The 24,989-nt window shown below is 50.1% G+C and overlaps 1 protein-coding gene across 1 annotated transcript in view; it reads left to right on the forward strand.

Moving 5' to 3' along the window:
* Nucleotides 1-24,989, forward strand: part of CFAP77 (cilia and flagella associated protein 77) — a 188,249-nt gene that overhangs the window by 75,874 nt on the left and 87,386 nt on the right. The window contains exons 2-3 of the mRNA XM_032165485.2: nucleotides 14,358-14,457; nucleotides 15,026-15,254. Of these exons, the coding sequence (XP_032021376.2) occupies nucleotides 14,358-14,457; nucleotides 15,026-15,254 (329 nt within the window). The remainder of the gene's footprint in view (nucleotides 1-14,357; nucleotides 14,458-15,025; nucleotides 15,255-24,989) is intronic.

Below are 24,989 nucleotides of genomic sequence, written 5' to 3' on the forward strand. Positions count from 1 at the left end.
ATATTCACAATGTCGTACAACCATCACCCCTCTCTAGTTCCAAGACATTTCGTCACCCCAAAAGGAAGCTCCGTACCCATGAGCAGTCACTTCCCCTTCTCTCCCTCCAGCTGCAGGCAACCACCAATCTGCTTTCTGTCTCTTCGGATTGACCTATTTGGACATTTTAAATGGGTTCATACAAGCGGTCTTTTGTGCCTGTCTGGATTCTTTTCCTTAGCATAATGCTTTCAGGATCCGTCCACATTGTAACATGGATCAGTGCTTGTTCCCGGTTATGGCTGAATAATATTCCATTGTGCGGATGTGCCAGGCTTGGTTTATTCATTCATCAGGACATTGTGTGGTTTCCGTCTGTTGGCTATTGTGAATAACGCTGCTATGAACACGCAGGTACCTGTGTTTGAATGCCTGTTTTCTTTTTTTTTTTAATTTTTGTGGGTACATAGTAGCTGTATATATGAACACCTGTTTTCAATTCCTTTGGTATATCACTAGAAGTAGGATTGCTGGGTCATATAGGGTAATTTCATCTTTAACTTTCTTTCTTTCTTTTTTTTTTTAGATGGAGTCTCGCTCTGTCACTCAGGCTGGAGTGCAGTGGCATGCTTTTGGCTCACTGCAACCTCTGCCTCCCGGGTTCAAGCGATTCTCCTACCTCAGCCTCCCCTATAGCTGGGACTACAGGCATGCGCCAGCACGCCCTGCTAATTTTTTTATTTTTAGTAGAGACGGGGTTTCACCATGTTGGCCAGGCTGGTCTTGAACTGAGAGCCACGGCACCCGGCCCTCATCTTTAACTTTTTGAGGAACCATCAAGAAGATGTGTTAATTGTATAACTCGTTCTCTATTCATACAAATGGAGATGGAGCTGCTGATAATTCAAAATAGCAGAGTCTAACAGTGGCCAGTAGCTGGTATGACTACTTTTTATTAAGAAGCTTCCAGGCCCTCTGCTGAGAACTTTGCCTACATTGTGGAATGCTCTGCCACCCTCCGAGCTGGAGGCTCTCATGATACCTATTTTCTAGGTAAGGAAACCGAGGCTCGGAGGTTAAGCATTATAACTTGCCCAAGGTCATGCAGAGTTGAGAAGCCAGAGTTCCAACTCGGGTGGCTTGGCCCCCAAGCTCATGTTCTTAATCACAAAACTGTCATGTCCCGATCATGAGCCAAATGGTTTCTGTTTGGATTGCAGTGTGACAGGGTAGAGGCTGGCAGCGGCAGATCTCTGCTCCTAATTGTGCCAGGCTCAGACTGTTATGAACATGAGTTTGCCTTCCTTGAGCACGCCCCAGCTGTGAGCAGCGGGAGCTGGCCGGCAGGTGGCGGGAATGAAACCCCAGGCAGTGGATAACCCACCGAACAGACAAGCGACACTTGACTGCAAAGTACGATGCTGAGTGATTGCCCTCCATCGGGGCGGTGAGATTTATCCCTCTGTCCCTTCAGAAAACAGCCTGTTGTCCCCATAACGGCTCCCATTTATTGGCCACTTACTCCGTGGCCACCAAGGTGCAGAGGTCATCTGACCACAGACCGAAGAGGGGGTACTGTTTTCCCATTTTACAGACAGGGAATCGGGGCCCAGGTAGTTTTCGTAAACAGGTGACGAGCATACAAGTGTCATTCACCGAGCTGGTGTCAGTCCAGGTGCTGGGATTTGAGAACACACACCTCCTCTTTTTTTTTTTTTGTTTTTTTTTTTTTTTTTTTTTTTTTTTGAGATGGAGTCTTGCTCTGTTGCCCAGCCTGGAGTGCGGTGGTGCGATCTCAGCTCACTGCAACCTCGGCCTCCCGGGTTCATGCCATTCTCCTGCCTCAGCCTCCCAAGTAGCTGGGACTACAGGCGCCCGCCACCACGCCCGGATAATTTTGTGTGTGTGTGTGTGTGTGTGTGTGTGTATTTTCAGTAGAGACGGGGTTTCACCGTGTTAGCCAGGATGGTCTAGATCTCCTGACCTCGTGATCCGCCCGCCTCGGCCTCCCAAAGTGCTGAGATTACAGGAGTGAGCCACCGCGCCCGGCCCACACACTTCCTCTTAATCAGAGGCATCATCGCTTTTAGGGACTTCAGATTTTGCCCAGGAGGAAAAGTTTCTGGGAGTTCCTTCCCCAAGATGATGAGCTGCTTCCTGCGAGTGACTTGGCTCTGTTCGTAATCTCAGATGATACCTAGCTAGTTTTTATTGCTCTTTAAAATAATATATCCAATCAAGGTATTAGTTCCTTCCAACCTCTCACGTTCGCCTTTTGTCAAAACGCTGCGCGTTTCCCCCCATTCCCCTAAACCTGCTGTTGAGTTACCGGCCCCCAGAGGCCGTGGACTCCGAGCGGATGCATCCCCGCACCTCGCTGCTCGCTGCCTTCTCCGAGTGTAATCAAACATCAAGCTAAGTAGCAAATAAATCTCTCGATCTCATAAGCTGCACAGCGAGATCATGTAAATGCAAATGAAGGACCTGATTTCAAGCTGTCGAGGGGGAGGGGAGGGAACGGTGGGGCCCTGTCACCGTGACCGCCTCACACGGCAAGGGCCATACATCAGCCGCCAGAACAGAGCAGGCAGCGGGAAGGGAGGCCGGGCTGCCCCGGGGAGCGCGGACCAGGCAGGCGGCAGAGCGCAGGCAGCCCCGGGCCGTGGGAACCAGACAGGGCTGGACTGGGTGGCAGGGCAGGCCTGAGGACACCTGGAGGGGCTCCCCACGGTCCGCGGCTCCCTTTGGACCCGAGTTAGGAGCTGCTGTGGCAGTCGTAACAATAAGACAGCAGTAATAGAAGCCGTCGTTTACTGAGCCACCTCCTGGGCCAGGTGCCATGAGACACTCTACATACAACCTCGGGAGGTTTTGCAGGTGAGGAAAGAGAAGACCAGATGAGGTGAGGGACTTACCCAAGGTCACACGGGAAGTGGCAGAGCTGGGAGTCCAACTCAGCTCTGAGTGAATTAGTATGCCAGCTACCAAACTCTCCTCCATGACCCCCCACCCCCCAGCCACCAGCCATCATCTTCGTCCCCATTATAAACCAGAGCAGAATTGCAATGACACAGAAGAGACTTTTTCATAGATAAAATAGAAACATATAACTTAACTCTGTTGTGTGGCTTTTTAAATTATAAAAGTAAAACCTCAATATCGAAAAAAGGGCCCCCATCTGTAACCACACATCCTCACACATCACAGTTACAGGGCTGGGTTTCCTTCCAGTATTTTTTTCAATGCATTTTTTTTTTTTTTTTTTTTTTAACGTGGTCGTAACAGTAGTCTATGTAGAATTTTGAATCCGGCTGTGTTTTTTTTTTTCACTTGACATTATTTTATACGCCTTTGATCACACATGGATGTGGTCTTCTCATGCGTGGCTTTTTCGTATCATTATGCAGTGTTCAACTGACACTCACACAATGCACAGGGTTCAAAGCATCGGGCTTCTAAGAGGATGCCTGAGCCCTTTGATGCATAATGCACCTTATTTTACATGATTGTTTATCTGAGGTTCTCATTATGGAAATAAATAAATATCCTCTGTGCTAATAATGATCACAATTTGCATTTATATTGTGCTTTTCATTCGAGGATCTTAAGTTGTTTTACAATAATGAACTACCCCTTCATGAGCACAACGGTATGCGTGTGCATATGTATGCATGGGTCTAGCTATATGCAGATATTTATTTAATAACTACCAGGCAACGGGATTTCACATAACTGCGCTTTAACAAAATGCAGGAGAGTGAGTGGAGGCTTTTCAACTGTCGAACAAACATTCATTTAGTTTAGATGCAGGGCTAGAGGGTTAATGAGCTACACTATATGTGGTTGCCAGGAAGTGGGGAGTGATTGATTCCTTTGAGGGGCTTGCTCGTGATGGAATGAACGTCTTTGGTGGGTCTGAAACTCAGGCATCGAGCTCCTTGACAGAAAACCTGCCACTTTGGAAGTGACCACTGGCCCGTTTGTCTGGACTAAGATCCAGTTCAAGGCTGTCTCAGCAAAAAAGCCAGCTGGCCTCCCGCCTTTTCACCTCTTCATTTCTTATGTCTGGATTTTTAAGATATCTCGTGCAAAATCCACAAGGTCTTTTAAGAGGTACACCTGTTTTGCAATAAGAAATGAGGGCTAGTTAAGGGGAAAAAAAAGTAGATTGGGTGGGAAATGATTCAACTTGAGTTGCAAGGGTGGGTCCCTTGTTTTGAAGAAGTTGTGCCGTGCAAATGGGCTTGGGTGAAGCTCCAGGTCTAGAGACTTTCGTTACTGGGTCCCAGGTAGCTTCGGATCAAAGCAACAGCCTGTGGGAAATGCTACCTGCACCAGCCCCTAGCTAGCCCCAGTAGTTCTCACGGCGACGGGCTGCTCCAAGGGGGCTTCTAGGCGCCGGGGCTGCCTGCCCGGCTTGGTTCCCAGTGTGGGTTTCCAGGGCCTGGTCCTTCATGATGGGGAGAGGAGGGAGCAGATATTGCAGAAGGAGCCCGGAGAATCCCAGGACCCCCTGGGATGGGGAGAGAGATGGTTTTAATTAGAGCTGAGAGATGGGAAATAAGGCAGAGAGGGATGACATCTTAATGAGGTTTAATGAAGCTGTCTGCTGATGGGGACAGCTGTCACCCAGAGCTGTATTCCAGCCAAGCCACTTTGTGATGGAGGAAACTCGGAAAAAGGCAGTTTGAAGGCAGCTGAGGAGGGTGGGGTGGTCAGACTCGGAGCTGGGATTTTTCTCCATTTGCCTCTTAATTCCAACACCTCATTGACAAGGGATTCCAGCTAGTAGGCCATATGAAAATAGCCTCCAACATTTCACAGTTCCCTGTTGTGCAAAACTAAGGTGTGCCTCTTAAAAGACCTTGTGGATTTTGCATGAGATGTCTTAAAAATTCAGACATAAGAAATGAGAAGCTCAAGGATTTTGAGGGCTGAAAGGGGTCTCTTCCCTTTTTGTGCCTTGACTCCTTGCTTGTTCAGTGGGGATACCATGGCCTCCCTCGTAGAGTTGTTGTGAGAATTGGGGGGTGGCTGGGAGTTAAGCTCAGAGGTGTGATGTCCAGGAGAGGTGAGTTTAACCCCAGCTCTTCTATTGACTACCTGGGTGGTGTTGGACAAGTGTGAACCTCTTTAAGCTTCAGTTTTCCCATCTGTAAAATGGGAAAACCTACTTGACAGTGAAGTTGGCAGAGTTCAGGGAGAAGTAAAAACACTCTCAGCACATGCTCAGCACATAGTAAGCGCTCAATAAATAGGGCACAGGACATGCCATGTGCCCTGCACGGAGGAGGTGCAACACAAATGTCGATCCTCTTCCTTGTTTCTTTCTTCGCTGCGTGGTGGTTCTAAGGGATCCCTGTGCAGGGAGGGTGATCTCAGCCTCCACATGGCCCAATAGCCAGGCCACACCAGCTGTCCCAGGACCTTTGCACATTCCAGTTTGAGACCTGTCTGGGATACCCCTTTTGTCTCTGCAAATGGCCACCTCTCATCCTGGCCTGGGCTGGTGGGGCAGGCTGATGGGGCCCCAGGTGGCTGATCAGAGCTGAGATTTGGGACCGAGTTTCATCAGTTTCACGGATGTCGGAGTGAGGTTACCAAATGTCCTAGTGTGTTTTTGCTGCTGTAACAGAATACCTGAGATGGGGCAATATAGAAAGAATAGAAATTTGTTTCTCACCGTTCTAGGGGCTGGGAGTTCCAGATCAATGCGTCGGTGGTTTCTGTGTCTGGTGAGAGCCTAGTCTTTGCTTCCAAGATGGTGCCTTGGTGCTATATCCCCCGGGGTGGGGACGAATGCTGTATCCTCGCGTGACAGACGGACAGAAGGGGATAAAAAGGGCGAACTCCCTCCATCAAGGCCTTTTATAAGGGCACCTATTCCCCCATGAGTGCAGAGCCCTCATGATTCAACCACCCCCTAAAGGCCACACCCCTGAATACTGTCACATTGGGATTAAGTTTCAGCATGAGTCTGGAGGCGATAAAAACATTCAGACCATAGCACCATGGAAAAGCAGGTGCCCGTCAAGCCTCAGGTGGCCCCTGTGTTTTGATGACAGCTGAACTCAGATGTCTGTCACAACCTGCTTGCCTGTGTCTGAAAGTTCGGGTTCAGGAGCTCCTCTGAGTGCCACTCTCTGTAGGTTCTTAACAGGCTTCACACAGCCCCCCTGAGGTGCCCAGAGACCCGCCACCCCTCTGTCAGGCAGCTTTTCTCTGTAGGCTTCTAGAAGGCTCCGCTGGACAAGCTGGGGAAGGGGGCCAAGGGTCAGCACTGGGCCCTCCCACCTCTGGCTCCATGCCGCTCCCTGCTCTAAGTCCCCTTGGCTCTCTTGCACTCCCTGGCTACTCCTGCAACCTTCTTCAGGTCAGTTCTTCCCAAAATGCCAATTCAAGATCTGTATGTGTCTTTCTTTTCCTGACTACCCTTCCCCCAACGCAGTCAAGACAGCTGTCCTGGGTCCCAGTCACTTTAGTCCTGAACAGCAGCTCCTCTGTCATTTTGTTCAACATTGTTATAATGTTGATGAGAAAAGAAATCAATTCTGGCTGGGGCCCCTGTCTGCGTGGCGTCTGCGTGTTCTCCCCATGTCTGTGTGGGTTTTTCTCCAGGCACTCTGGTTTCCTTCCACATCCCAGAGATGTGCACATTAGGTGAACTGGCGTGTCTAATGATCGAGGGTGAGTGAGCACGGGCGTGTGTGTGGGTGCGCCCTACGATGGGATGGCATTCTGTCCAGGGTCGGTGCCTGCCTGGTGCCCTCAGCTGCTGGGACAGGTTCCCGCCACTCACAACTCTGAACTGAAATAAGTGGCTTGGAAAAAGGAATGAACAAATGAGTACAAAGTATTAAAAATAAAAATCTGTGGCCGGGCACGGTGGCTCACTCCTGTAATCCCAGCATTTTGAGAGGCCGAGGCGGGCAGATCACTTGAGGTCAGGAGTTCGAGACCAGCCTGACCAACATGGAGAAACCCCATCTCTACCAAAAATACAAAATTAGCTGGGTGTGGTGGTGCACGCCTGTATTCCCAGCTACTCGGGAGGCTGAGGCAAGAGAATTGCTTGAACCCGGGAGGTGGAGGCTGCAGTGAGCTGAAATTGTGCCATTGCACTCCAGCCTGGGCAACAAAAGCAAAATTCCGTCTCAAAGTCTGTAAAGTTCTTTATGTGATCATTATACAAATGCACGACTGTGGACAAAGTGTAGAAAAGTGCTCAGCAAGCCCTTCGGATTGATGATGTTTGTTTTTTACCCGCACAGTCGTAGGAGGGGCTCTTGGCAATTTCGGCTTCGCAAACACTTATTCCTTGATTTAACCCATTGCCACTCTGACTGCTGTCACTCATGGATTCCCCCCAAATTGGGTAAATAAAGATCTTATTTGTTTTTATTAATCTTTCTTAAATGTATGGATAGCTCACATTTACATCAATATTTAATATTAGAAGTATTTCGGTGTCTATCGAGAAGTTTGGTGATGTTTTTGTGACCAGACTGCGCCACAGGAACTTAATTCTTGTTATCTGTTAGCCTATGGTAAAATTGGTTTTCTTATATGTTGTTTTGCTTAAAGTTGCAATTTCCAAAAACATATTGATGATGTTGAGTGAGGACTTACTGTTATGTTTTCTGAAGTGATAGCTCTTCCCATAAACCTCAGTCTATATATTGAACAGTAGACTTTTGCCAGGCACAGTGGCTCACTCCCATAATCTCAGCACTTTGGGAGGCCAAGGCGGGAGGATTGCTTGAGGCCAGGAGTTTGAGACCTGCCTGGGCAACAGAGTGAGACCCCATCTCTACAAATAATTTAAACATTATCTGGGAGTGGTGATGCGGGCCTGTAGTTCTAGATACTCTGGAGGCCGAGGTGGGAGGATCACTTGAGCCTGGAATGTTGAGGCTGTAGCAAGCTGTGATCGTGCCCCTGTACTCCAGCCTAGGCAATGGAGCAAGACCCTGTCTCAGAAAAGAACCCCCTAAAACAAAAAAACAAAACAACAGCAACAAAAACAGCAGACTTTACCGGGGGCTCTCCTGTGTGTAAGGCACTGTGCTGTGCGCCATTGTGTGGGGCAGAGAAGGCCAGGAAGTCAAGACTCACCTGTTCCATATGAGCCAAACCCCACCTGTGGAGATGAGGTCTGTGCAGTGAAAATACAATCCAGCCCAGGCCATCTATGCTAAATGCCAGCTCATGAAGTAGGAGGCAGCAAAGACTGTGGAGTCAGATGTGGGTTCAGACCCGCCTTGGCCACTCAGCTGTGCGGCTTTGGGCAATCAGGACCCTCCGGCTGTCCGTGCCTTCTTTTCCATACCTGTGAAATCGGCACAGTGGTTACACCACGTTACAGGATTGTTTTATGAACTGGCAGTAACAGGGGAGCCGGGCATGTGGATGCCAGGGTTATAGATGTTTGATGAGCACATGGGCAGGTGGGTGTCCAGTTAGCCTGTCTTGTGGGGCAGATGAGCTGGTAATGGGTGGATGTGCTGCTCCTCTAGGGCATTTGCACGTGAACGAAGGGACTCTGAGACACACCGTAATTGCACCTAAAGGGCTGGATTGTGGACAGTGGGATTTCAGGCCATGGAGGTATCCGGGGCCAGGTGGAATACAGGGGAAGGTTGCCAAGGACTCCCACGACTCCGGCCTGGGAAGACACAGCCATGCTCATTTGATCGTGCTTTGCTTTATTGCACTTTGCATGTAGGAGTCCTCATAAAGCCCCGTGGGTGGCCTCCGGCTGCGCCCAAGTGAGGCCCAGGGACCCCTGGGGTTTCCTACCTGTGACCCTCTCTGACACTGCGGTGTAGTGTAGCCTGCCCAAGAAGGAAGGAAGTCCAGGTGCCAGGGTGGAAGATTGAGGGGTTGATGGGGCTTCTCTGAGTGTCCAAATCTGCTTCTTGGCTGAATTCCTGGGAAGTTCCGCTTCATCCTTCCAGGCGATGCTACAGTCTGGAAAAGTCCTGGGAAATGAGAAAGCCACTGCTATGGGCATTCTTGGGGATTTCAGGATGAGACTCTCTAGTCTAAGAAACATAGACCAGAGAATCCATTTGGAAAAAAAAATAGTCATTGTGTTGTTGTTGCTGTGGTTTATCTGGTGCCTGTGTTCGTGCAGTTCTCATGTGAACTTGGTCTCTGGTGTGGACAGAGAGCACAGTGCTCCATCAGCAGGGAGTTGGGGGAAAGGGCTGGCAGACACAGTCATGGATGAATGCCTCCTCGGGGAGGGCAGCAGGCTGCAGGTACAGTGTGAAGGGCACACATCGGGTCAACAACATCACGACCCATAAAGCCCCTGGTGCTATCTTCGGTCACTGCCCCCACCCAGGGGTCCTGCACTCTTGACTTCTAAACCCACAGACGAGTTCTGCTGGTGTCTGGCTGCATCCGTGTGGAGCAGCGCACCCCTTATGTGTCTGGCTTCTTTCACTCCACACTCTGTTTGAGGACCACACATGTGGTTGCCCACAGTAATGTTCTTTCATTCTCGGAGTTTCTTTTTTTCTTTCCTTCCTTTCTTTTCTTTTTCTTTCCTTCCTTCCTTCCTTCCTTGCTTCCTTCCTTCCTTCCTTTCTCTCTCTCTCTTGCTTTTTTCATAGGGTTTCACTCTGTCACCCAGGCTGAAGTACAGTGGTTCAATCACGGCTCACTGCAAACTCCACCTCCCGGGTTCAAGTCGTTCTCCCACCTCAGCCTCCCAAGTAGCTGGAACCACAGGCACACGCCACCATACCCAGCTAATTTTTACATTTTTTGTAGAGATGGGGTTTTGCTATATTGCCCAGGCTGGTCTCAAATTCCTGGGCTCAAATTGTCTGCTTGTCTTGGCCTTCCAAAAGGCTGGGATTACAGGCGTGAGCCACCGCACCCGGCTCATTCTGAGTTTCTTAATCTCTGTGGGCAGTGTTGGCATCAAGGGACAGATAGCTCCTTCATGTAGTGGGGTTGTCTGGTGCATTGTAGAATGCCTGGCAGCATTCCTGGCCTTTACCCACTAGATGGAGGATAGCACCCTCTCCCAAGCCATGACGATGAAAAATATGTCCAGACATGGCTAGATGTCCTCTAGGGCACATTATCACCCCTGATTGAGGACCACTACTGTAGGATATTCTGTGTTATGAATATGTCACGAATTTTGTATCCACCTATGATGGCCACTTGGGTTGTTTCTAACAGTTGGCTATCATGAATTGAGCTGCTACGTGCATTCTTAGACATGTTCTTGGGTGGATGTACACATTCATTTCTGCTGGATGTCCAGGATAGAATTGTTGGGTTATTGGGCAGACATATTTAGCTTTAAGAGATACTGCCAAACAGCTTTCCACAATGGTTGTAGCAGTTTACACTTTCACTAAGTGCATGAGTATACCAGTTGCCCCACATCCTTACCAGTAACATTGAGTTTTTTCTTTGCATTTCCCAGAGGTTGACACTTTGACATATGGGTCTTGGCCACTGGGACATCCTCTTAAAAAAATTCCTATTCAAGTATTTTGCTCATTTCTTTCTGTAGGATTATCTGCCTCTTTCTTATTGATTTGTAGTAACTCTTTATATATGATGGATAAGACTCCTTTGTTTTATATATATATATATATATATAAGATATATTCTCTCACTCTTTAAACTCACAGACTTTTAGAACCAGGGGCACTCTGTGCTTCCCACATCAAATACCCTGGTGCACATGACTGCCATTGCTTAACTGTACTTTTTGCAAGACAGTGAATTTCATAAGAGCAGGGCTGTGTGTCTGATCTGTTCACCCTAGATCTCCCAGCACAGAGGGCTTAGCGCCAAGTGGGTACAAAATAAATATTTGTAGAATGAAAGTATGAGCAAACCTCCCATTGGGATTTTTTTTTTTTTGTAGCCTAAAGCTTCCACATGTTTCAGCAGTTATCATTCCCAGGCAACCACACTAAAAAGCAGAGACTGAGGCACACACCTGCTCCTTGCCCGCTGCCTGAGGGTGGCAGCCAGCTCCTGAGTCTGTCTGTCATTCCCTTGCCAGCTGGAACTCTGCCCACCTGCACCTGCCCTGAGGGAGGCGGGGTCTCTCCCAGAGAAGTCACATTTTCATTAACTTCTCTGGCAGTCACTGGAGAGGCCGGATCATTTTTCATAAACAAATGAGAGGCCAGAGCTTTGTCTGTAACTCAGAGAGCATAGTATGGAAGGAATTCAAAACAAGCCACTCTGCAGGGTCCCCATGCACCCGCCTGAAACTCAGAGCTCCATCACTCTTGAGGGACATTGGGGTCTGGGATTTGAGATGGAAAAGAAGAGGGAGAAAAATGATCAACTGTTGTGTAGAGAAGAGCCAATGGTCTCAAAGTAGGCTGTATGAACTGCGTGTCTGTGTACCCCTAAAATTCAAAACCTAACTTTGGATGGGATGGCATTAGCAGGTGGGTCTTTTAGGAGATGATTAGGTCATGAAAGCAGAGCCCTCGTGATGGAGTTTGTGCCCTTAAATGAAGAGGAAGAAAGCTAACTCTATCTCTGCTCTCTGCCACGTGAAGATACAACAAGAAGGCGGCCATCTGCAAACCAAGAAGAGAGCCCTCACCGAGACACTGGGTCTGTTGGTGTCTAGATCTTGGACTTCCCAGCCTCCAGAACTTTGAGAAATAAATATCTATTGTTGAAGCCACCCTGTCAATGATAATTTGCTATGGCAGCCTAAGCTAAGACATAGTATTTTACCTACTCATTTATTCAACCCCTATTTATTAGCATCTATTCTACACTGAGGCCTGGGAAAAGAAGAATGAGAATAAAGATTCATGGGGTATACAAAAAAATCTCTGTACCTTCTGCTCACTTTTGTTGTGAACCTAAAACTGCTGTAAAATATAAAGTCTATTTTTTTAAAAAGCCTTAAAAAATAAAGATTGGATCCCTTTCCTTGTGGGGCACACAGGCTCATGAAGGAAGACAGACATTAAACTGATCGTTATGCAACGAATGACTTAAGTACACTACTTTGTAATTTTATTTGAGATGTAATTCACATTCCCTACAATTCACCCATTTAAAATGTAGAATTCAATGGCTTTTAACATATTCACAGAGTCGTGCAACGATCACCACAATCAATTTTAAAACATTTTCATCACTCCCCAAAGAACGCCCCTCAGCCATCACGGCTACAATCATTCCATCGGACCTGTCGCCAGCCCTGGCAACCACGAAGTTACTTTCTGTCTCTGGATTTGCCTGTTCTGGACATTTCATGTAGATGGAATCATGCAGGATGCGGCAGCCCTCTGTGTCTGGCTTCTCAGCATGATGTTGCCAACTCCATCCATGCTACCGCGGGTACAACCCTGTCATTTTGTAAGTGCCGTGAAGGCAGGCTGAGGCCACTGTGGTGCCACCATATAATAAGGAGGCTTGTCTAGGACCGATGCCAATCCGGGAAGGCTTCCCAGAGGAAGTGGTTTTTAATATCAGGCATTTATTGTGCACCTGCTGTGTGCCAACAGGAAAAAGAAGGTAATAGGAGCCATGGCTCTGGCTGGATAGGAGTGTGTAATCCAGGCAGGGGGGTCTGCATGTGCATTCATGGAAATCACGAGGGTGGCAAGTTCTAAGCCCCAAATGAGCAGAACAGATAGTAAGAGTCACTGGCGTTCAGACGAGGGTGAGCCATGGTGAACCCAGGGGTCCCAAGAGCTTCTGGCAGATACAGGGCTTGAAGAATAAGGACCAGTAAGGGTGGGCCTTGAGCAAAGAGCAATGGAGGTGGCTGGGATGCCTGCGGTCCTTCAGACGAGGGGGAGTGGGTTCGTCTGTCTCAACAGGGGGGCTGTGGGGGAGCCTGGGAGGCAAAGCTGCAGGGCTGGGTGGGGTTGGAGGGTGCAGGGCCTGGACTGCCAGCAGAGGGAAGGGTTTATTCCAGAGGCAATGACGAGCCACGCTGCGTGGTCCTTGACCATCTGTCTACTTCTCAGCAGCCAACCTGTGGGAGCTGGAGAGATGGGGATATAGACGAGATGGCAGGAGACAGCGAGGCCAGAGCCCACCAGACCCTCTGGACAGTCTTTAGTGCAGCCAGAGTGGAGAGATCCCGGGAAATGTAACATCCTGTGACGTCGAGTCCACGGCCTGTGGCCTGTGGCCTGTGGACAGTGGAAGGAGCAGCTGCACCCACCCTTCTCAGTAATGGCCCCGGGGCCTGCCAGCACCAGGGAGCCACAAGAAGCTGGGGCTGTGGGCATTTCTTTGGCTTGTGGATCTGAGCATGAGCTGGGGCAGCCAGCCTGGGTTCCAGTCCGAGCTCTGCCACTTCCTACTGCTTGACCTGAGGCAACCTGTCAGATCTCTCTGTGCCTCAGCTTCTCCCTGAGAAACGGGGATGGTAATGAGAGCTGCCACACTGGGCAGCTGTGCAGATGGCATGAGGGAAGGCCAAGGAGCCCCAAACATCGTGCCTGGGATGCAGTCAGAACCCAGCAAGTGCCCATTGATGCAGCAGATGCGACGGGGTTCGAAGCACCGTGCAGGACAGGGCCTCCGACCTCGAGGATCTGCTGTGCTAAAGGGAGACTGCGTGGCAGGATGATCAAGAGTGCCAGCCAAGAGGACAGGCACGCCTCCATGCAATGCCCTGCCCAGCCCTTGGGGGCCGGGGATATCGACCCTGCCTCTCTAGGGCTCAGTTTCTATAGCTGTAAATGGGTGGTGGCGGGGGTGGGGGCGGCTAATGTGGTTGATGACAGGGAAATTTCATTTGTACAAACCACCTCTGAGAGGCCAAGGAGTTCCCTAGAGTCCCAGGGAGTAAGGACATCTGGCCAGGTGCGGATGGGTGGCAGTGGCCCTGTCACTGTGTCTTCCCCAGGTGAGGATTCGAGGAAGTGACTCCCTCATATGCTACAGTGACGATGGTTTGAGTGGTCCCTGGTGTGAGGAAGGTGGGAATGAAGGTAGGAAAGATGTCTCCTTCCCTCGACGGGGCCTCCGGATGACGCCTCCTGAACTGGGTCCTTCATTTCCAGCTTGAGCCAGCCAGGTCTAGGCTCCACCCCAAACACCGCTGCTCAGCTCGGGGACTGTGCTTCCCCACTCCAGCAATCCAGATGTGCCGAGAGGCCTCCCATCTCTGATGTCTTCACTTGCCTTCAGCACAGACACGTGGACCCGCTTCTGCTGTGTGACCCTGTGCCAGCCGCAGCCTGCGCTCCTCCCAGGGAGGGCTCTGCCACCCACTCCTGTGCCTCCCTGAAGGCCGTGGCAGGGCCTGGGGGCAATGCAGGCATCTGGTGCCTCCCTGCTGCCGGATTACAATACATTTGGTCTGAGACTCCACTCCTCACCTCTGCTCTCTGTCCTTCCCCCGACAGGCTGAACTCGGCAAGCCCCGGGAAAGAAGCTACAGTCTGCCCGGCATGAATTTTAATTATGGACTCTACGTCCGAGGGCTTGATGGAGGAGTCCCTGAAGGTGAGCGAGCAGCTTTGGAGCATGAGGGCAGAGGAGTGGGCGGGAGGCTCACCTCTCTTCACGGAGCCCTTGACCTAGCTCGCTGCTTGGCAGCTGGTTGGGTGCTGGAGAAAGACCCAGGGACCGCCAGCCTGGGCAGCTGAGTGGTAAAACCCAGGAAGTGGCCCAGACGGGGACGGCCAAGCAGGGCCCTGGTGTGCGGTGTCAGGGAACTAGCATGGGCACCCCCCACCACCCCCGGCAGGGACTGTGTGCATTGTGCTGCTCAGGCTCCAAGCACAGAATGAGCCCGGGACCAACCCTCTCCCTGCCCAGAGGAAGTCAAGGGCCAGGCCAGCCCAGCTCCAGGGAAGCTGCTTGGCTTGGGTACCCTCGGGATCTCTGGGAGCCCTCATCCCGCCCTTTTGGGCCATCGTGCTTTCTGGGGGCCAGGCAGGGTTGTCACCCAGTAGGCTCGGGTAAATGGGAAGGCCGAGGACCTGCATGCCCCCGTTTCTTCTCCATCAGCTGCCTCAGGGTGCTTACTCCCAGGCTGACCACTGCTCTGTGGGTCTCTCCCTGCCCTCAGCCATCGGACGCTGGAATGTGTTTAAGCAGCAGCCCACCTGCCCCCACGAGCTGACCCGGAATTATATCGCAATGAACCGCGGGGCGGTGAAGGCCGGCCTGGTGACTGCCCGGGAGAACTTGCTCTACTGTCAGCTCAACGACATCCGCATCAGTGACCAGGATGACCGGCGCATGAAGAAGGAGCCGCCCCCTCTCCCTCCAAACAAGACATTTGGGATCCGGGCACGGTAAGGTGGCTGGCAGCCAGGGCTTCATCCCTTGAGGGGGTGGGGGTACCAGCTGAATCAGGGACAAGGTCAGAGGGTGACAGGGAAGTGGAGCATCCTCCCAGCCCCACTGTCCTCTCTCCAGTGACTCTCTCTTGTGTGACTTCTGTAGCCACGCCCTGAATCCTGCTGAGCTGGGTCCTGGCCTTATAGCAGGGGACCCTGTAGGGCTGTGCACAGGTCACCCACTTTCCCTTGATCAACAAACAGTGATTGAGACCTGTCCCTGGGCCAGGCCCAGTGACTCATCTCTGTAATACTAGCACTTTGGGAGGCCCATGTGGGAGGATCACTTGAGTCCAGGAATTCGAGACCAGGCTGGGCAACGTGGCAAAACGCCGTCTCTACAAAAAAATTTTAAAAATTAGCTGGGCATTGTGGCATGTGCTTATGGTACCAGTTACTTGAGGGCTGAGGTGGGAGGATGGCTTGAGCCCAGGACGTCGAGGCTGCAGTGAACGGTGATCGCACCACTGCACTCCAGCCTGGGCAACAGAGCGAGACCCTGTCTCCAAAAAATAAAAAATAAAAAAAAAACCTGTCTCTGTCTTCATGGAGTGAGAAAGGGGAGAGCCTGCCAAGTTACCCAAGCACGGCGCCACCCCAGGGAAGCCAGGAGAGAGGCTCTGGAGTCTGGGCTCAAACCTGGACTCTGGCCATAACTGGCCGTGGGATCCTTGCCCCAGCTTCCACATCTGTAGAATGGAGATAAGAGTAGCACCTGTTTCACCGTATGCTGAGGTTTCAGTGACGTAATGCATACAAAAACCTGTGCACAGGGCATGGCCCACAGAGGGCGCTCAACAAATGTTAGCTACTGTTCATGTTAAGATATGATATAATGTGAGTTGTAGATCCAAGAGCTATGAAATTTTTAAAATTTTTTTATTGAGGTTTCACTTATACATAGTAAAATGCACAAATCGTGAAGGGTTCAGCTTAATGCAATTTTACAAATGGACACACTCAAGTAACTACCACTGAGATAAAGATATAGAATAAATCTGGCACCCCAGAAACCTCCCACACTCCCCCTGAGAAATAGCAGTTCTATTCTATTCTTCCATCCCCTGAGAAATGACTGCCCAGTGGCCACACTGTCACCACAGTTTAGATGACTGGCATGCACGTCCCAATGGGTCCACATCCTCACCATTGTCAACAAGGGCACGACGGGCCTGGCGCTTAGATCAGCTCCCTAGTGCTAATGAGGGCCCACAGGCCACACATAAGTAGGGCGGGGGGGAGACACCAACAGAAGAGCCATGCGTCCCATCCAGTCAACGCCCCGTCTTCTTCTGACTGTCCTACAGAAACCAGCTAACTCCTCTCTCTTCTTCCAGAATTGGCCCTTCCCAAGCCACCTTCCACATTACTCCAGAGTTATCTTGCTAACACACAGATGAAATGAGCCAGACGTGACCCATGTCCCAACCCTGGCACACGTGACATTCTATCAAAGCAGAATGTAGTTGTGTTTAATTGAAACTCACTCATGGCTCACATGATTAGAAGGTGCAGGGACAGCTTCAGGCATAGCAGGATCTAGGCAGTCAGGCAATGCCATCAGCATCAGGCCTCTCTGTTTCTTGGCTGTGCTTCCTGATTTTGGCTCTATTCTCTGAGAAGCTTCTTCCTTACCTGCAAATGGCCAGCAGCAGTTCTTTTCTGTTATTCTCTTAACAGCCCAGTGCAAAGGGTGCTGGGGCTACAGACACCTTGAGTTCAAGACTCTTTGGGCCAGCTCAGGTTACATGACTATCTTCTTTTTTTTTTTTTGGACAATGTCTCTCTCTGTCCCCCAGGCTGGAGTGCAGTGGCACAGTCTCAGCTCACTGCAACCTCTGTCTCCCTCCCAGCTTCCAGTGATTCTCCTAACTCAACTTCCCGAGTAGCTGGGACTACAGGCGTGTACCACCACACCTGGTTAATTTTTGTATTTATAGTAGAGACGGGGTTTCACCATGTTGGCCAGGCTGGTCTTGAACTCCTGGCCTCAGGTTATCCACCCGCCTTGGCCTCCCAAAGTGCTGGGATGACAGGTGTGAGCCACTGCGCCCGGTTACATGACTATCTTCTACTCAACTGCTGTGGCCAGGGCTGAGATGCCAGGCCTGGGTCATGTATCTGCCTCTGAGCCAATGGCTGAGGCCAGGGGAATCTGAAGCCTGGCTGGCCTAGTCTGATGATGCGCCGTTCCCTGGAGTCAGGGGTGAAATCAGTCCCTGAAATCCACGTGGGCTGATGGTGGAAAAGACGTACAGACCAGGATCTGTTCCAGGAGGGGAATGGCGCCAGGCAGGCAGCAGGACGTCCCAGCCCCCAGCTGTTTCTTTTCTTTTTCTTTTTTTTCTTTTCTTTCTTTTTTTTTTTTTTTTTTTGAGACGGAGTCTCGCTCTGTCACCCAGGCTGGAGTGCAGTGGCGCAATCTCGGCTCACTGCAAGCTCTGCCTCCCGGGTTCACGCCATTCTCCTGCCTCAGCCTCTCCGAGTAGCTGGGACTACAGGCACCCGCCACCACGCCCGGCTAATTTTTTGTATTTTTTAGTAGAGACGGAGTTTCACCATGGTCTCGATCTCCTGACCTCGTGAGCCGCCCGCCTCGGCCTCCCAAAGTGCTGGGATTACAAGCGTGAGCCACCGCGCCCGGCCTTCTTTTTTTTTTTTTTTAGAGATGGAGTCTCGCTCTGTCGCCCAGGCTGGAGTGCAGTGGCGCAATCTCGGCTCACTGCAAGCTCCGCCTCCCGGGTTCACGCCATTCTCCTGCCTCAGCCTCCCCGAGTAGCTGGGACTACAGGCGCCTGCGACCACACCCAGCTAATTTCTTTGTATTTTTAGTAGAGAGGGGGTTTCACTGTGTTAGCCAGGGTGGTCTCGATCTCCTGACCTCGTGATCCACCCGCCTCGGCCTCCCAAAATGCTGGGATTACAGGCGTGAGCCACCGCGCCCGGCCCTTCCCAGCCCTTTCCACATCACGGCACAAGCTTGTCGTTAGTACAAAAATGACCAATATTTGTGTATCGCACTCAACAAATAAATAGAAGCAGCTGCTCCCAGACAGTAGTGACTGGTGTGGACTTCTTGCCATCTGGAGTCCTGTTCAGTGGCCTGTGACTGACAAAGCCAACATCTCAGCCCATCTGCGCAGCAGTATCCTGCCCGGCCCTCATTCAAGGCCATTGACATTCCATCCCTAGCCTGTCTTTCCAATCTCTCTTCTTCCCTCTCCTGGACTAGGTGCCTTCCTCTGACTGTGCCATCATATATATATATGATATATATATGATGATAGTTCCTTCTTTATTTTTTATTTTTTCTAATTTTTTATTGTGGTAAAATATACATAAGATTTATCATCTGAACCATTTTTAAGTATACAATTCAGTGGGAATCATTACATTCACTTTGTTGTGTGACCATCACCATCATCCATCTCAAGAACTTTCTCATCATCCCAAACCAAAACTCTTTCCCTATTAAACAACAACCCCTCAGCTCCTGGCACCCACCATTCTACTTTCTGTTCCTCTGAATTTGACTACTCTAGAGATTTCATATGCATGGAATCATACAACGTTTGGCTTTTTGTGTCTGGCTTATTTCATGTATGTAATATCCTCACGGTTCATCCATGTTATAGCATGCATGCGAATTTCATTCCTTTTCAGGGCTGAGTAATGTTCCCTGTTACTCATTCATCCGCTGATGGACATTTAAGTTGTCTCTACCTTCTGGCTATTGTGAATAATGCTGTTGTGGATGTGGACGGACACGTATCTGTTCCAGTCTTGCTTTCAGTTCTTTTGGGTGTAGACCCCAGAGTGGGATTGCGGGATCAGGTGGTAATTGTGTTTTAGGTTTCTGGGGACCCGCCACACTGCTGTCCACATCGTGTGCTATGTATGCTTTTGTATACTTTTCCCACCATCCTACTCATGGGAAAGAACCCTGAGGAATGAGTCGGTGGGAAAACCTGCTCATTCTTCAAAGTTCGGCTCAGCATCACCTCTTTGGTAAGTTTTCCCACCTCTCATGGCCTCAAATACCAGGCACATCTCTCCCCAGAAATGCATTTCTATTCACCGGCCCTGAAACCGGGAAGGTGACGCTAGAGACACCTTGGAAAGTCGCTTCGGGGCTGGATTAACGGAGTCCTGTACATCGTCCTCCCTGTACCTTTGAAATCATCCCCCAAGTGGGTCCCCCAAGTCATCCCCTGTGACTTTTGCTGCTGATCCAGCTCCTCTTCTCAGCTCCCAACACATGTGCCCTCCCTTGCCCTGTTCTCAGGCTGCCTGGGGCAGAGAGGAGCCCCTGTTCCTGGTTCGTGCTGTGCGCTAGGTCACTAGATCAGTCTATGCTGGTGACTAAGTGTCTCAAAGACAGCGTGGTGGCAGGAGAGGGGCCCTGGGTCGGGAGTTGGCCTGGGATGCTAGTTCCAGCTTTGTCCCCAACTCTCCACATCACATTCCCCCCAGGGCTTCTGTTTCCCCATCTGTAGATCGGGGGCTGCAGTATTAACACATATACTAATCACAGCACTCTGTGATTCTCAGGCTATGTTTTGCCTCCTCAGCTTGGCTCTGAACCTTCATGCCAATTTATTTTCACGGTCATAAAAACCTTGTGCCAGAGGTGGGCAGGATTACTATCCAACTGAGGCAGGCAGAGGTTAATTGACCTCCCCAAGTTCACACAACCTCTTCATGGCAGGGCTTGGCCTGGATTCTCAACCCTTAGTATGTTTATGTTTAAAAATAGAGCCGGGCGCAGTGGCTCACGCCTGTAATCCCAGCAGTTTGGGAGACTGAGGCGGGTGGATCATCTGCGGTCAGGAATTCGAGACCAGCCTGGCCAATATGGTGAAACCTTGTCTCTACTAAAAATACAAAAATGAGTCGGGCATGGTGGCATGCATCCGTAATCAGGAGGCTGAGGCATGAGAATTGCTTGAACCTGGGCGGTGGAAGTTGCAGCGAACCAAGATCGCACTACTGCACTGCAGCCTGGGTGACAGAGTGAGACTCCATCTCAAAAAAAAAAAAAAAAAAGAAAAAGAAAAGAAAAGAAAAGAAAAGAACACAAAGGACACTTGTGATCACCTGATTCAAAGCCCTTATTTAAAACAGGAGAAAATAGAAAGAAGTTCAGAGAGGTGAAGAGAGCTTCCCAAGGTTGCACAGCAATTTGTTAACTGAGCCAGGTCTGGAGTCCAGTTGTCAGGCTCCCCATCCAGTGCTCCTCACTCTGTGTCCTACTTCCTCGGAACCGATGTGCAGCCGGAACACCCACAGCTTCTCATCCTAGTGCCGGGGTTTTCCACGGCATCACTGAAGTCAGCTGGGCTCAGAAGGGACAAGCATTATCATCCAGCTTTCAATATAGAATCTTAAATTGCTATAAAAGTGGCCACAATTCCAGGGAAAGGACGTGATGAAGTGCTGGCTATATCTTCTGTGATGGTAAATGGGCTTTGCATATGCAAATTGAATGGATTTTAAAATGGTATTTAATGACAATTTTCGTAGCAGACATTAACATTAATTGCACAAAAATGAAAATGCTGCATTAGGTTGCTGTTAGCAGCAAATATCGTGGCCATAAAGCTTTATTTTTATCAACAGCAGCCCTTTCTGATGTGACGGGCAGCTCCACAAATTGCAGGCAAAAGGGCTTTTGTGGAGCAGAAATATCCCCCAAAGCAGGCCCAAATCAGCATCAATTTCGCTTTATTTCTTCGTAAATGGAGGTTAAATGGCTGCTGGAAAAGCTTTTACTGAGATGCCCAACCTGCGTGGAAAGCCTCCACCTTGCAGCATAAATGCGGAGGAAACGGTGACAAAATCATTGCCCCACTCCCTAATGGGGCTATTACTTTAAAGTTGTGGGGCCAAGGCCCATTTTCTAGTGATCACCTTTTACAAGCCTCAACTGTATTTACTTCTTTACTTTAAAAGCATGTTAAAACACCAAATCCGATTACACCCGACAGAGGAGGTGTTGGGGCGGTTTGGTCCAATAAATAAATAAACAAAACAAAACAACAAAATGAGTGTTATTTACTCACAATTACAGAGGTGTATTAAAAAAATAAGGTCCCACCTCACACTGAATCCACTAACATTCCCTCTAAGCTAGGAGGCTAATGACGGGGGGTTGTGACTGCCACCCAGTGAGCTACAATTCTGACCACAGCCAGCCCCCCAACCCCCATCCATGTCTAGATTTGCAGTGGGCAAATGAATTGTGGTGAGAGGTGCACCCCCTCTTCTCCACACATCTCTGAATCTGCCCATTCAGCCTCAATACCAGATGGGATGCAAAGCCGAATTTAGATTATTCAATTACTTCCTTCCCAGTTATCCTGTTTGGTTCCCAATCCACACCAAGTTGCTGCGGGTTGTCACTAAATCGGAAGGGTGCATTTCAATCCAAAAGCCTCTGTGGCTCGCAGGAAGTGGAGACCTGAGGAGTTATCAGGAAAATGGGGGTTGTGTAGACATGGGGGCAGACTGGGGGCCATGTAGACATAGGGTCAGTCCTGGGGCTGTGGCTAAATCAACCCACAGAGGAGTTTGGCTGGTACCGTAATTAAAGAAAAAAAAAAGGTTGAGTTGCCACATTTTTTAAAAGTCAGGAGATTTCATATAAATACCTGAATTTTCCATTTCCCTTGAACAAACAGAAGCCTGGGCAAGTGGATCTGCGCTCTGCCTGGCTCCTGGGGCTGGGTCTGAGGGGCAGCGTCCGTTTGGACAGAATCCATGGACTGTTTATCCGAGTCCTCACCCAGACTGGCTTCTCTCATTTTTGTTACCTGCCTAGTCCAGGTAGGAACTGAGTTTGGAACCACTGGTGTAGACGGATGGTCTCGATCCCTCAGCTAACTGCGGCCTCTTTTTGTCTTCTGATAACAGTATGAGCCACCACTAACAAAAGCCGCTCTGCATCGATCTTAAACATGGCAGGCATTTTGCACGCATAATTGCTAACCCTTATGTCCTTCCTATGAGACAGGTATCACTCTGCACACTTCACAGGCCAGGAAAGGGAGGGCAAGGGCCCTCCCCGAGGCGTTACAGTGCAGATCCTGGATTTCTACCCAGTCTGGCGGCTGGCTTTGAAGACCACACCTCTAGGATCAGGCAGCTGGAAAGAGCCCCGGCATTCTCTCACTGCTGTTTCACTGTCAAATCCCAGAATTCAAGTCAGGGAAGAATTTTAAATTCTCATTACCAGCGCGCAGGGCCCTAACACAGATCTCAAAGCATGCCGCGACCCAAGGTCCAGAAACAGATATGTCTGGAGGCCAGAAATGTAACTATTAAAGACACGCTTAATTATTGATGCCTTTTAATAAGTGTTTGCAAATGTTCGCGTGCCCTCGGCACATCTTAATTGTTACTGCTCCTAATTGGCCCAGCATTGTCGATTATGATGAGTCAGGGAAGGCAGGGAGGGGAGGAGCAGGGAGGGCCCAGCAGCAGCTGGCGCTCCTGGTGGACTCTGGGCACCCTGGGCTCTGCCGCTACTCTGCTTGGGAGCCTGTGCCACACTCAAGACACAGATGCCAGCAGGAACATCCATCACTCAGTCAACCAGCAAGCAGCCCCTTGCACATCAGGGTCTGACATGGGCCAGATGGAAGGTGGGAAGACCCCACTTTGCACTAACAATGGCAACTATGTGTTATTATCACTACCACAGGTCAGACACTGTGCCGAGGTCCTCAGGAGCATCCTCATTAACTAACTCTGAATAGCTCAGTGAGTATGAAGTTAGCTCAAGTGAGTACAAGGTTGGAATGCTTCTTTCACCGTTTTACAGAAGAAGAGACAGAGGGTCTGAGAGGTCAAGTCACTTGGCTGCTCTGCGGTGCGAGGAGGATTAGCGTGGCCTAAATGCCTATGTCAGTGACCAAGGGTCCGATCTGCCTCCCTAACAAACACAGGGGTGGAGGTGGCACGGGCAGGGACTCTGCTCATGTTTTTCCAGCACTAGAAGGGGGATGAGACAGGATTCTATGTAAGGCCACCCTGACTGGATTTTTCTTAAAGCTTTAGAACTTAATCTGAACAGACCCAAAGAACCCGCTGAGCTTCCCCTTTCTGGGTCACTTCCTTCCCTTTCACATTCAGCGGCAACCACTTCCTGATAAACTCTAACTTCTTGTCAGGGCATCCAGAATCTTCGCCACTCTGGATGCTCCAGGTCTGCTTTTCTCATCCCAGGATCCCTGGTGCTGACCACAGTGCCTTTGCGGAAGAGGGCCCTCGTGGAGTTGCTGAAGGAGTGCATGAACAATGGCCACACTAGGGTCCAGATATAAAGCCAGTTGCCATGTGCAACCTCAGTAGCATCCTTAGATCAGCACTAATTAGCCTGGTCTGCACCCCCAATCCTGTTGCTGAAAGCCTTCAGACCATGGAAACATAAGAAACATCAGATGGGCGGGAAATGCCGCTGGCCCAGCCTTCTGTCTGCAGCCGCTGCTGGTCCTGCTATCAGATGCATCATCAGCCTGACGCTGACAAATGTGAAGGATGCAGGAAATTTTACAGGCTGTTAAAAAAATGTTTGCAGCCTGACAGGTTTTTTGAATCTCTCTGCCAAGCTGATTTATTTTACAAATTTACAACGGGCCCATCAATCACTCTGGGTTATTTTGTTTCTCCTGGATCCGATGGCCAAAAAAATCCAAGCCACTCACCCAAGCTCCTGTAAAATAATTATAAGCCCTTTCCCCAGCAGCCATCCCAGAGATCCGAGGCAGTTTCTGAAGGGCGAGAACACGTCTGCATATTTATTGGTGTCCTGAAACCCGGCTGAATGAAACCTGGTCTGACCACAAGGGGGAGCATGTGGATCTCGCAAAGATCCCCGGGCCTCGGAGAGGGCCTGAAATGTACATTGCCCTCTGCAAAGCCAAGTTTTTCCTGTCCCCCGCATAATCTGCTCCCTGGCACTGACTGCGACTGTCGTTAATACTCCTCTGCTGTATGTCAGGTCCCAGAGCGCAGGGAGAATGTCAGTTTCATCCATCACTGCATCTTCAGCGTCCAACACAATGCCTGGCCCATAGTGAGCACTCGAATATGGTCTGGGGCCCTTTAAGACTTTGAGACAGTTATCAGAAGCAAAGAGAGAGTCCATCTGAGACCCAGAGAGGGGACGTTAAAGCCAGAGATGACACTTAATAGACTCCGCTGTGATTCCCCCCCCCCCCCGCCCCACCCACCCCGACTGATGTCATGAGTCTGCAGTGCAGTGATGCTGTCCCAAAGAATGAATGTGTTCCTCGGCCATGTTAATAGAGGTAGCAAGTTCAGAACAAAGGAGGTGACCTCCTTGCTCTTTTCTGCTGCTCAGGCCATACTTGTAGTATCAAGCTCAAGAATGCAGGACATCATACATTCAAGGGAAGGTTCATAAACAGGAAATCGTCTAGAAGGGAGCCATCAGGATGATGGGTGGGAGAGGGGGAGGGTGTCCACTCTGTACAAAGAACAGGAGAAGAGATGAGGTCCTCCTAGCTGGACGTGAACAGATGCGGCAGAGACACAGCAGCTGTCCATCACCGTCTGAAGCCCTGGGATTAGGACAGTGGAGGGGTTTTCTCTCAGAGGCGTCAGAGAACAAAATGAGGACCAGAGTGTGTGTTGGAAGGGGGCAGTCCTCACAGCTGACACTTTCCA

This window comes from Hylobates moloch, unplaced genomic scaffold, assembly GCF_009828535.3.
Source record: "Hylobates moloch isolate HMO894 unplaced genomic scaffold, HMol_V3 SCAFFOLD_10, whole genome shotgun sequence".
NCBI classification, from domain to species: domain Eukaryota; kingdom Metazoa; phylum Chordata; class Mammalia; order Primates; family Hylobatidae; genus Hylobates; species Hylobates moloch.